Source organism: Pecten maximus, chromosome 2, assembly GCF_902652985.1.
Source record: "Pecten maximus chromosome 2, xPecMax1.1, whole genome shotgun sequence".
Lineage (NCBI taxonomy): Eukaryota > Metazoa > Mollusca > Bivalvia > Pectinida > Pectinidae > Pecten > Pecten maximus.
The window spans coordinates 14,631,533-14,645,360 of record NC_047016.1 but is presented as its reverse complement, the minus strand read 5'-3'; the positions used below and the strand labels follow the sequence as shown (position 1 = coordinate 14,645,360).

Here is a 13,828-nt window from a genome sequence, read left to right as displayed (position 1 = left end):
TTAGGACAGAGAAGCTGGTCTATAGCTAGAGGATACACAACACAGATGTATCATACTAATACTGGATTAGGACAGAGAAGCTGGTCTATAGCTAAAGGATACACAACACAGATGTATCATACTAATACTGGATTAGGTATGAGAAGCTGGTCTATAGCTAGAGGATACACAACACAGATGTATCATACTAATACTGGATTAGGACAGAGAAGCTGGTCTATAGCTAAAGGATACACAACACAGATGTATCATACTAATACTGGATTAGGTACGAGAAGCTGGTCTATAGCTAAAGGATACACAACACAGATGTATCATACTAATACTGGATTAGGTCAGAGAAGCTGGTCTATAGCTAAAGGATACACAACACAGATGTATCATACTAATACTGGATTAGGTCAGAGAAGCTGGTCTATAGCTAGAGGATACACAACACAGATGTATCATACTAATACTGGATTAGGACAGAGAAGCTGGTCTATAGCTAGAGGATACACAACACAGATGATTCATACTAATACTGGATTAGGTACGAGAAGCTGGTCTATAGCTAAAGGATACACAACGCAGATGTATCATACTAATACTGGATTAGGTATTGGGTGGGGTGTGCTGCTGGGTGTCTTCGACAGTATGCTTCAGTGAGGTAGCACTTTAAATCGGCAAAAGTTCCGGCCTATCACAAGGAGACTTCAACACGAACATACCGCACCCTCCCAAAACACACATACGCACTCACCACACTCATACATGTCGCACGCACGGGGGGGCCGTCCTTAAATGACCTTAGATGTTAATAGGACGTTAAACAAAATAAACCAAACCAAACCAAACCTTTAAGTAATAGAGTTCAGAATACAAGATGCATGGTTGAGTTTAATTTGATGTGTTTTACAGAAAATTATATACATAATTATAGATATCTTAACATCTTTAATGATGTAGAAAATCTAGATGGTGTACGTTTTTCAAAAAATAGCTACTTTATTTCTAAAGGTCCTATACCCATCAATGAAAATTAACAATATATTGTAACTGAATGAAATGAGATGATGACAAGCAAGCTAGTGTTTTAAGACATCCAGATCAACTGGTCCACATGTACTTGTCTATATACTGAAACAGTGTTTCCTGCTTATTATACAGAGATACTTAGACATAATATCCGTTTGGATATAGTGACCATCAAGATAATGACCAAGGTCATATAAGTCAAATTTAGTTCCGTGTCTGCCTCCATACAATGGAGCACCTACTCATCATACAGTATTAATGTAAATTACTAAATGAGATATCACAGCTCTCACTACCAGTGTACTAGGTCTTCAAAAGACTGTAAACAGTGAAATATAGGATCAAGAAGCTGTAATTAGTGAGGCATTGGACCCCTACGCCCATAGACCCTGTATGGAGCTAACATGTCCGATAGTATAACCCTTTATTACATGGCATCCTCTTACTGCCCATAGACCCTGTATGGAGCTAACATGTCTGATATAACCCTCTATGCATGGTGTCCCTTACTGCCCATAGACCCTGTATGGTGCTAACATGTCTGATATAACCCTCTATGCATGGTGTCCCTTACTGCCCATAGACCCTGTATGGTGCTAACATGTCTGATATAACCCTCTATGCATGGTGTCCCTTACTGCCCATAGACCCTGTATGGAGCTAACATGTCTGATATAATCCTCTATACATGGTGTCCCTTACTGCCCATAGACCCTGTATGGTGCTAACATGTCTGATATAACCCTCTATGCATGGTGTCCCTTACTGCCCATAGACCCTGTATGGTGCTAACATGTCTGATATAACCCTCTATGCATGGTGTCCCTTACTGCCCATAGACCCTGTATGGAGCTAACATGTCTGATATAACCCTCTATGCAAGGTGTCCCTTATTGCCCATAGACCCTGTATGGTGCTAACATGTCTGATATAACCCTCTATGCATGGTGTCCCTTATTGCCCATAGACCCTGTATGGTGCTAACATGTCTGATATAACCCTCTATGTATGGTGTCCCTTACTGCCCATAGACCCTGTATGGAGCTAACATGTCTGATATAACCCTCTATGCATGGTGTCCCTTACTGCCCATAGACTCTGTATGGTGCTAACATGTCTGATTGTATAACCCTCCATATCTGGTGTCCCCTATACAGAACTTTGTCCCCTTGACTACTAGCACAAGACGTATGTAAGCAAAGTGTAGGTTATTGATGGAACTGTGGTTAAAATCTGATGTCTTATGGCCAGCCTTCCATTGAAAACAGCCTTCCAACAAGAGCGTTAATAATTAATACGACTCGGTGAACATCAATCAATTGATTATTGTACTGGTGATGTCCTGCAGTAAGATTACAAAGCTCTGGGCTGTTGGTGTAAGGACCTCTACACTGTCTCAGTCAGGCTCAGGGAACACATACAGCTTTAACATCAGTCACCCTTAAAATCATGATGTCACAGACCAGCAACTCTGCTGAATGAAACTGTCAACTAACAAAATGTGTTATTCTTAGATTAGCAGGACTGGACCCTGAAGACACTGTATGTTTCTTGGCATATCATAGAAGGCTTAACATGACATATTCTTCAGTCAGCTGATACCCAGATCAACAGTACTTAAATACTTACTACAGCTGAAGATAGGTTAAAAACCCTAAATAAATAAACTTGTTCATACGGCTATGCTTGTTTAAGCAAATAGCTTACAAAAATCCATATTTCACATTTGAAACTATGTAAAGCCTAAGCGAATACCAGTAATGGCTGGTGGCGACGAGGCCTATACCAAGCTACTGTGTCACACTGCATACTGCTGTACAAACATCCAGCATCATTGGTATACAACATCCAGCATCATTATATTTAGTATACAAAGATTTCAAAATATGGCAAACATAGTAAAATAGGAGGAGAGTATTGAGTTTAAACCTGATCACTACTAGGCAGAGTCATGTGACCTGGCAGTGAGAGAAGACTATGTAGCCCAATAATTGATTAATGGTGTTAGAGAGCTTGCCTGGTAGCATCTAGTGATTTTTCTTTGCATCATTGATTGGATTCGAGTCTGTACCATGGGAAAATTCAGTTGAAATATTCACCTGATGTTGGATACATGCTGATAATTCTAACAGGCTCCATACTAAAACAAATATATCTTCGGGTATATAAGAATGCAATGCATATATATATATATATATATATGATAATTAACCCCCATGGAAAATCACCTGGTTATTGAGGTGACGATGGAAGTATATCAGGTCAGAAAATGATCACTGAGTCAAACATTTGGATCAGAATATCACTGGATCATACATTTAGATCAGGAATAAAACTATTGTATTGAAGACTTTAAATAAGGTCCCTTAAGACTGGCATTCCCCCACTGAGGTTCTGCTTATCAACTCTAGGCAGTTAGCAGTCTTGATTCAGAAAGACCTGTTTATTTTACATTGGATTATAGATACCATGCCGCCATACAGTATATCTGGAAACAAAAGACAATATAGAATTGATGAGAATGGGTGGTTTCCTTCACACCAGACTTTCTTGTGAAGGTGCTGTAAGCCATTATTTCCTCACTGTTACTCCACAAAATGACCACTTCTGGGAGAAATGAAATCTTTTGGTTTTTTCTCAGATTTCAAAAGAGAATTATGATGTACATAGATGGTGCCTAGCCGTGTAGAGTGGGATCAATATCGCGTAGCTGTGTAATGTCGAGCATTCTGTACACTCACTGAAAGAATAGTTTAACCCGACTAATCTAGGCAAGCAAGAAATGAGGAGCTATATAGGCAGGGAACACATAATTTATGTAGATTGAGAACTACTTAAGGCAATTATCATATCTATTACAGTAAATATATATAAGGTCTCACACTAGTTGTATGTATCATATCTTAACAGATGTAGTCTTATTTTCTTGCATTTCTTGTAAATTAAGGTCATGGTGCGGTGGTCTGTACCATTGGAAAGGCAAGCATTGATAGCCGATGACCAATTCCAAACATGAATGTTACTGTATATGTAGAACTATGTTTTATCACAAACAATTCTCATTCCAACAGAACAAAAATTGTATAACTTCTACCAGGCAATTCATGATCAACAAGTCATTATTTTCTATACTTCACCGTACCAACTAGTTACTGGTTTATCGCCTACATGACTTCACCCATTGCTACAGTGTAACTAATGTTTGTGGGCAGTATCACACTGAGGTCAGTGATCATAACACCCCACAGAGGTCAGGTCAACACATGTACAGAGAGGTCAATTTAGCTTATACAGTAGTCAGTCATACCACGGTGGTCATCACAGAGGTCAGGGTCATTTACATCAGGTCTTCTTAGAGGTCAAGTCAACACAGAGAGGTCAAGCTCAAACAGTGGGCATTCACATCAGCCGAAGAGTGAGCATCACTGAGATCAGGGTCAATTACATCACGGTCTTCCTAGAGGTCAATTATGTAAGTCAACACAGACTATACCCTGCATGATCAGCCTGACAGAGATCCTTACACTACAGACTATACCTGTATGATCAGCCTGACAGAGATCCTTACACTACAGACTATACCCTGTATGATCAGCCTGACAGAGATCCTTACACTACAGACTATACCTGTATGATCAGCCTGACAGAGATCCTTACACTACAGACTATACCCTGTATGATCAGCCTGACAGAGATCCTTACACTACAGACTATACCCTGTATGATCAGCCTGACAGAGATCCTTACACTACAGACTATACCCTGTATGAGCAGCCTGACAGAGATCCTTACACTACAGACTATACCCTGTATGATCAGCCTGACAGAGATCCTTACACTACAGACTATACCCTGTATGATCAGCCTGACAGAGATCCTTACACTACAGACTATACCCTGTATGATCAGCCTGACAGAGATCCTTACACTACAGACTATACCCTGTATGATCAGCCTGACAGAGATCCTTACACTACAGACTATACCCTGTATGATGATCAGCCTGACAGAGATCCTTACACTACAGACTATACCCTGTATGATCAGCCTGACAGAGATCCTTACACTACAGACTATACCCTGTATGATCAGCCTGACAGAGATCCTTACACTGCAGACTATACCCTGTATGATCAGCCTGACAGAGATCCTTACACTACAGACTATACCCTGTATGATCAGCCTGACAGAGATCCTTACACTACAGACTATACCCTGTATGATCAGCCTGACAGAGATCCTTACACTACAGACTATACCCTGTATGATCAACCTGACAGAGATCCTTACACTACAGACATAACTGGTACCATATTGTGGATCAATTCCAGCTCTTTGTTACCCTTCACAACCTAACTACTTCTAGTTCCCTAAATGTTTCCCTTGCAACAAATGTTTGCATTTAAGAACAAATCAGCAGACATTAGTGTCTATCTTATTGTAATATACCCCGAATACTAGAGGTATATTACAATATAAGTCCTCTGTCCTAGCTAAAACATGGCAGTATAAAGCTGACGCATGATCGATGAGATGAAAGACAGAGCAAAATCCTAGAACAATATCAGCAAGCTGGTCCAAAATAGTAGACTGCAAGACGGATGTTCATGAGTTCAAAAAGGAAATTGAATAAGTGAACTTGCTATAGGGATAATATTGACATATATATTCCACACTATGTACAGCCGAACTTCAAAAAGAAAACAATAAAAGGTTTATAAGATTTCACTACATACTCAGCATCTGAACAACCCTCTGGCTCCTGAAACCTAATTGAAAATGCATGGTTTCCCCACCCTCCCAAGTCGACACGAAAAAAAAATAGCTCATCTATAAGTGGATGTATGTGGTAGATAAACATGAGTTAGCCTTCCTGTCTGATCACCTATCTTAGTAAATGAGCAGGTCATTTTCTATCAAGGATTCTACCAAACTAGAGCAAAAATCAATGGAGAGCTTGAAATAACTTGGATACCAGCCTCAGACTACAGATGGATTTTCCTACTGGATAAACATTCACACAAATGTACAGCAGAAACGTGTAGCCGTGAACAAGTGATCAAAAAGATACGATATTTAGATGACCTGCACCATAATGGTTATCACAACTAATATCCTTTCCAAGTTGATTAATTCTCCACCAATGTGACCGAGATCTACAAGGTGAATGGTCCACCACTATGTTACTTAGATATACAGGGTCGATGGTCCATCATTCTGTTACCATGGGGTCTACAGGGTCAATGGTCCATCATTCTGTTACTGAGGTCCACAGGGTCAATGGTCCATCATTCTGTTACTGAGATCTACAGGGTCGATGGTCCATCATTCTGTTACTGAGGTCTACAGGGTCGATGGTCCATCACTATGTTACTGAGGTCTACAGGGTCAATGGTCTATACAGGGTCGATGGTCCATCATTCTGTTACTGAGGTCTACAGGGTCGATGGTCCATCACTATGTTACTGAGGTCTACAGGGTCAATGGTCTATACAGGGTCAATGGTCCATCATTCTGTAACTGAGGTCTACAGGGTCGATGGTCCGTCATTCTGTTACCATGAGGTCCACAGGGTCGATGGTCCATCACTATGTTACTGAGGAATACAGGGTCAATGGTCAATCATTCTGTTACTGAGATCTACAGGGGCGATAGTCCATAATTCTGTAACTGAGGTCCACAGGGTCAATGGTCCATCACTATGTTACTGCGGTTAACAGGGTCAATGGTCCATCATTCTGTTACCATGAGGTCCACAGGGTCGATGGTCCATCATTCTGTTACCATGAGGTCCATAGGGTCGATGGTCCATCACTATGTTAGTGAGGTCTACAGGGTCGATGGTCCATCATTCTGTTACCATGAGGTCCACAGGGTCGATGGTCCATCATTCTGTTACCATGAGGTCCATAGGGTCGATGGTCCATCACTATGTTACTGAGGTCTACAGGGTCGATGGTCAATCACTATGTTACTGAGGTTAACAGGGTCAATGGTCCATCATTCTGTTACCATGAGGTCCACAGGGTCGATGGTCCATCATTCTGTTACCATGAGGTCCATAGGGTCGATGGTCCATCACTATGTTAGTGAGGTCTACAGGGTCGATGGTCCATCATTCTGTTACCATGAGGTCCACAGGGTCGATGGTCCATCATTCTGTTTCCATGAGGTCCATAGGGTCGATGGTCCATCACTATGTTACTGAGGTCTACAGGGTCGATGGTCAATCACTATGTTACTGAGGTTAACAGGGTCAATGGTCCATCATTCTGTTACCATGAGGTCCACAGGGTCGATGGTCCATCATTCTGTTACCATGAGGTCCATAGGGTCGATGGTCCATCACTATGTTACTGAGGTCTACAGGGTCGATGGTCCATCATTCTGTTACTGAGGTTAACAGGGTCAATGGTCCATCATTCTGTTACTGAGGTCTACAGGGTCGATGGTCCATCATTCTGTTACCATGAGGTCCATAGGGTCGATGGTCCATCATTCTGTAACTGAGGTCCACAGGGTCAATGGTCCGACACTCTGATACTGAGGTCAACAGGGTCAATGGTCCATCATTCTGTTACTGAGGTCTATGGGGTTGATGGTCCACCATTCTGTAACTGAGGTATATGGGTCTGATGGTCCACCATTCTGTAACAGAGGTATATGGGTCTGATGGTCCACCATTCTGTAACAAAGGTCTATGGGGTCAATGGTCCACCATTCTGTAACTGAGGTCTATGGGGTTTTTGGTCCGTCATTCTGTTACTGAGATCTACGTATACAGGGTCAATGGTCCATCATTCTAGATCTGCTACTGAGGTCTACAGGGTCAATGGTCATTGTACCTTACCATCTCAATATAATAATACCATATATCTCTATAATTTCCAGGGTTAAAATTCAAATGTTTAACTATCACATTATTTTGACTACAAAAAACAATTTATGAATAATCAATAACACACAAACAAAAAAATGACAAAATGACTTACTTTCCAACAATGTTCTCTAAAACACTACTTTTTCCTGCACTCTGACAACCCACCACAGCAATTTGTGGGAATTCTAAGTTGTGATAAAAGTTATGTCCAATGTTTGAAAAGGCATCCTGGAGCCGGTTCACCGTCGGAATCAGTTGATCAAGTGAAATGGGTCCCGACATTTTCAGGACAAGGTCTCACCTCAAGTAGGTTTTTGTATTTAAAAAATAATCAAAATCAAATTCCTCCTCCTATCACTGTTTTGACAGTCTGTAAATCATTTATAATTTCATACCTGGTTAATTATTTTTTGAAATCTCAACTTTAACCAAAAGAAATAAATTTCTTTTTGATCACAATTATGACTTTATATTTCTATACTGATTATTTCATTTAAGAATTTTCAATTAACATAATTAATATTTATACCAATAATCAATTATACTGAACATTTCAAAATTACAAGTAATTTACATACGTTATCACAGTCAAAACAGTCACTGTACAGTCCACTATGTAATGCTAGAGGGTTCCTGAACATGTAGAGCTCAAATAATCTGAGAAACCAAAATCCTAAAATGTTTCAAACAATGACGCTTATATAAACCTTGTCTCTGCAATGATGTCATTTTTGGCAAAATACTTGTTTTGGAACAGTGTGTCACAGTATTATTTTTGAAACTTTTGCTATATATATATAAAGCGGTCAAATATGTACCGCACAGAAAACATCCATATATGGGCATAAGGAATGACGTGAGACAAAAAATTCATTATTTCTAGGTCAGAAGTCAAAGCTAAATACCCTGGGTAAAAGATATAGTCATTTCTAATTATAACCCAGTTTTACATACATTCTCAGGTGATACAGGTAGACAGCTAATGAGAGCCCAGATTTGTCTTATGATTCATACCTACCCATGATGAAAGATTTATTTTTATCAAATAATGATTACAATTCGTCCCTTTATGTTTTACATGTATATACTGAAGCATTTACTGTATATTTATCAAGTAATCATTTAACATGAATAGATTTTAGAAAGCATACATATACCTTATTCATCACAATGGGTAATGTCTAAAAATAGCTGTATTACCCATAAATGAGGCCATCAAACCGTATAATCAACAGGACATGCAGGGAAATTTTGAACATGGACAGTTTTCTTCAGAAGATCTGTCAATCTCAACAATAATAATAAATTAGCACAATTTGGATAGTGGACCTCTCCATTCCATCACCAGACCAAATCCCAATAGGTGTATATGGAACAAGTACATCAAACTGGAAATGTTTTGGTTTGCCCATCATTGCAAAATCTTTCAATTATTAATTATATATGAATTTTGAGTTTACAAGATCTTTATACCATTCTATTAATTCATTCTTCTCTCTAGAACTGAATCTTTTATTTCATTGATAGCCATACCATGAGAGTACAACATTTATGCATTAACATATTTGACAGATAAAACTGTATACTGTTTGTGTTTGATTTTTTTTCTTTAATACTGTTCATGATCAGATTTTCATCATTTAACATAGTGACAAGTACAGTTCGGTTTGGTTTATTTTGTTTAACGTCCTATTAACAGCCAGGGTCATTTAATTAGGACGCGCCAGGTTTTGGAGGTGGAGAAAAGCCGGAGTACCCGGAGAAAAACCACTGACCCACGATCAGTACAAGGCAACTACCCCACATGGGTTTGGAACACACAACCCAGAGGTGGAGGGCCAGTGATAATATGTCGGGACACCTTAACCACTCAACCACCGCAGCCCCTACAACTACAAGTACAGTCGGGCTGACCATCACTGCTACATTAAAACATTCTTTTTTAAGAACGCCGATGTGGCGCGGCGGGTATTTCTGGCTAGGCGATTGGGTGCCGTAGATCGTGAGTTCAAGGCCCGGTCAGGGCACAAGTCAAAAAGTTGTCTTCCTTCATCATTTGTGTTTCTAAGCTATATATCTATTTATTAGCACAATGTATCATATACACTGTGTTGGTGATCCGAAGATATAGATTTGAATTTCCTGTCGTAGTTGTACCGAGAGAAATATATACAAGGAGAATATATATATAGTGATAAGTACAGTAATACATACAGGGAACATAGTAACAAGTACAGTATAATACATACAGGGAACATAGTGACAAGTACAGTAATACATACAGGGAACATAGTGATAAGTACAGTAACATACAGGGAACATATTGACAAGTACAGTAATACATACAGGGAACATAGTGATAAGTACAGTAATACATACAGGGAACATAGTGACAAGTACAGTAATACATACAGGGAACATAGTGACAAGTACAGTAATACATACAGGGAACATAGTGACAAGTACAGTAATACATACAGGGAACATAGTGACAAGTACAGCAATACATACAGGGAACATAGTGACAAGTACAGTAATACATACAGGGAACATAGTGACAAGTACAGTAATAAATACAGGGAACATAGTGACAAGCTTAAGTACAGTAATACATACAGGGAACATAGTGACAAGTACAGTAATACATACAGGGAACATAGTAACAAGTACAGTAATACATACAGGGAACATAGTGACAAGTACAGTAATACATACAGGGAACATAGTGATAAGTACAGTAATACATACAGGGAACATAGTGATAAGTACAGTAATACATACAGGGAACATAGTAACAAGTACAGTATAATACTAACATACAGGGAACATAGTGATAAGTACAGTAATACATACAGGGAATATATTGACAAGTACAGTAATACATACAGGGAACATATTGACAAGTACAGTAATACATACAGGGAACATATTGACAAGTACAGTAATACATACAGGGAACATAGTGACAAGTACAGTAATACATACAGGGAACATAGTGATAAGTACAGTAATACATACAGGGAACATATTGACAAGTACAGTAATACATACAGGGAACATAGTGATAAGTACAGTAATACATACAGGGAACATATTGACAAGTACAGTAATACATACAGGGAACATAGTGACAAGTACAGTAATACATACAGGGAACATAGTGACAAGTACAATAACATACAGGGAACATAGTGACAAGTACAGTCACATACAAAGAACATAGTAATAAGTACAGTAATACATACAAGGAACATAGTGACAAGTACAGTAATACATACAGGGAACATAGTGACAAGTACAGTAATACATACAGGGAACATAGTGACAAGTACAGTAACATACAGGGAATATAGTGATAAGTACAGTAACATACAAGGAACATAGTAACAAGTACAGTAATACATACAGGGAACATAGTGACAAGTACAGTATAATACAGGGAACATAGTGATAAGTACAGTAACATACAAAGAACATAGTAATAAGTACAGTAATACATACAAGGAACATAGTGACAAGTACAGTAACATACAGGGAACATAGTGACAAGTACAGTAATACATACAAGGAACATAGTAACAAGTACAGTAATACATACAGGGAACATAGTAACAAGTACAGTAATACATACAAGGAACATAGTGACAAGTACAGTAATACATACAAGGAACATAGTAACAAGTACAGTAATACATACAGGGAACATATTGACAAGTACAGTAATACATACAGGGAACATAGTGACAAGTACAGTAATACATACAGGGAACATAGTGACAAGTACAATAACATACAGGGAACATAGTGACAAGTACAGTCACATACAAAGAACATAGTAATAAGTACAGTAATACATACAAGGAACATAGTGACAAGTACAGTAACATACAGGGAACATAGTGACAAGTACAGTAATACATACAAGGAACATAGTAACAAGTACAGTAACATACAGGGAACATAGTGACAAGTACAGTAATACATACAGGGAACATAGTGACAAGTACAGTAATACATACAGGGAACATAGTAACAAGTACAGTAATACATACAGGGAACATAGTAACAAGTACAGTAACATACAAGGAACATAGTGACAATTACAGTAACATACAAGGAACATAGTGACAAGTACAGTAACATACAAGGAACATAGTGACAATTACAGTAACATACAGGGAACATAGTGACAAGTACAGTAACATACAAGGAACTTGTTAGAAAATTTCATTATTGATCAGTTAAAAGCAAACATGGATGGCAACTAAGGACTAAGTGGAACATACACATGTGCACACAAAGTTTTAGAAAGATGTGTGATAATCTATCAAATGAGTCAGAGAAGCATAATCTGCAGTAAGCTACATGGAGGAGACAAAAGCCACACCATTGCAACTTATGACAGGAAACAAACACTCCACAATCCATGATAACAAGTATAAACAGATGTGAAGGTGCAGGTGACCGTCTCGAGAGATTTTTCCAATACTTGTAATAAATCAGCACAAGTCAGACACCTAGATTTATCCTGATTTTGATAAGCAAACAATTCTGGTCAAATTATTAGTCGAACAATTACAGTAAGCGCACCTACCTCTTGGATCATGCAACATTTTTTTTCGGATCTGAATTCTTGATTTTGCATTGCCAATCATGTATATGTCCTTGTTCAAGACATTTTCTTTGGTTGGCTAATCAGTTTGAAACTTAAGATTGTTTCCTCATGCAAATGAATTTCTTTCTTGCATTTGCATGATATCGAGGCTTCATGGCTAAATAAAATAATTTAAGTTAAGTTTAAAGTGATTTTGGATATTTTAGTAATGAAGCTAGGCTATACCTTAACTGGCATAAAATAGGCGATGTTACATAATATACATGAGTTTGTGGTTTTCCCAAAGTTGGTGTATTAGTGGTCATCAATATTCACTAATTACAATCCTCACAGTGAGGTGTCACAATGACTCAAAATTAAACGGAAATTATTTCTCAACCACATCATACGAGTCTTAGATGAACACAGTGAAACGATAGAATTATTCACCGAAATCTTTAAACACTATGCAAAATCCCTTCATGCTAAATTTTGAAGATGATACCAGAAGATCAATGAAAGTTTTATTTTGATTTTTATAAACATCGAGTGATTGATCTACGCCCCCTTTCTGGAAAACTGTAAATACAAGCATAAGGACAGAACCGTGTCCTCGTGGTTATATTGATTCTCATATGAAGACCGTAATGTGGCACCTGGATTAAAATATACCAGTTTGACCAGCTTAACGACAACAACAACACAGACGAAAAATGCCGGAAGTAAATGTTGTTATTCTTACCGTCCAACGAAGTTTTCCAGAACACTGCTTTTACCGGCGCTTTGGCTTCCTACGACAGCTATTTGAGGGAGATCGAGAGACAATGGGACGCCAAGAGAGACAAATGCATCTTGCAGCTTATTCACAACTGGAATAAGCTGCTCCATTCCAATATTCCCTGCCATTTTTGTTCTTATTTTCGTGAAACGTCACTTCAATTTCACTCAAAACACTTCATGATGGCGGATGACCCTATACAAGAATAATCGAGACCGCTTACAACGTTGATAAATTACACAATATCCCGATTGCTAAAACTTTTCAAAAATGGATAAGACATATATGAATATACCGAAATGTAGCTTAAACCAGCGTCTAAAATGGACAATAGATACAAAATAGCATTGCATTTTTTAATGAGATTTTAAAATAAATTATTTTTAGTAGGTCACGGGAGATAACTGCTGATGACTCACATCGATCATCGGATCATGGATCATGAAGATGGTTTCGTAAAAGGAAACACACTTGCAACACCCTTGTCTAATAATTAAATCATGGTGATCTATTTGCAATTAATTTGAAAAATAAGTGAAAATTAATATTTTTATGACAT

General features: G+C 38.3%; 1 protein-coding gene across 22 annotated transcripts in view; it reads right to left on the bottom strand.

Annotated features, from left to right (window-relative positions):
- Positions 1-13,495, bottom strand: part of LOC117318767 (dynamin-1-like) — a 63,117-nt gene extending 49,622 nt beyond the window's left edge. For 17 of the 22 annotated variants that reach the window (XR_004530450.1, XR_004530451.1, XR_004530452.1 and 14 more), the window contains exon 1: positions 8,010-8,194. Coding sequence is in view for 11 of the 22 variants with exons in the window: in XM_033873728.1 (XP_033729619.1) it covers positions 8,010-8,179 (170 nt within the window). In the remaining 11 variants the exon portion in view is untranslated. Of the gene's footprint in view, positions 1-8,009; positions 8,195-13,233 lie in introns of those variants that run through there. The other 5 variants (XM_033873775.1, XM_033873804.1, XM_033873794.1 and 2 more) reach the window with 3 other exon arrangements.
- Positions 13,496-13,828: the final 333 nt, after the last annotated feature.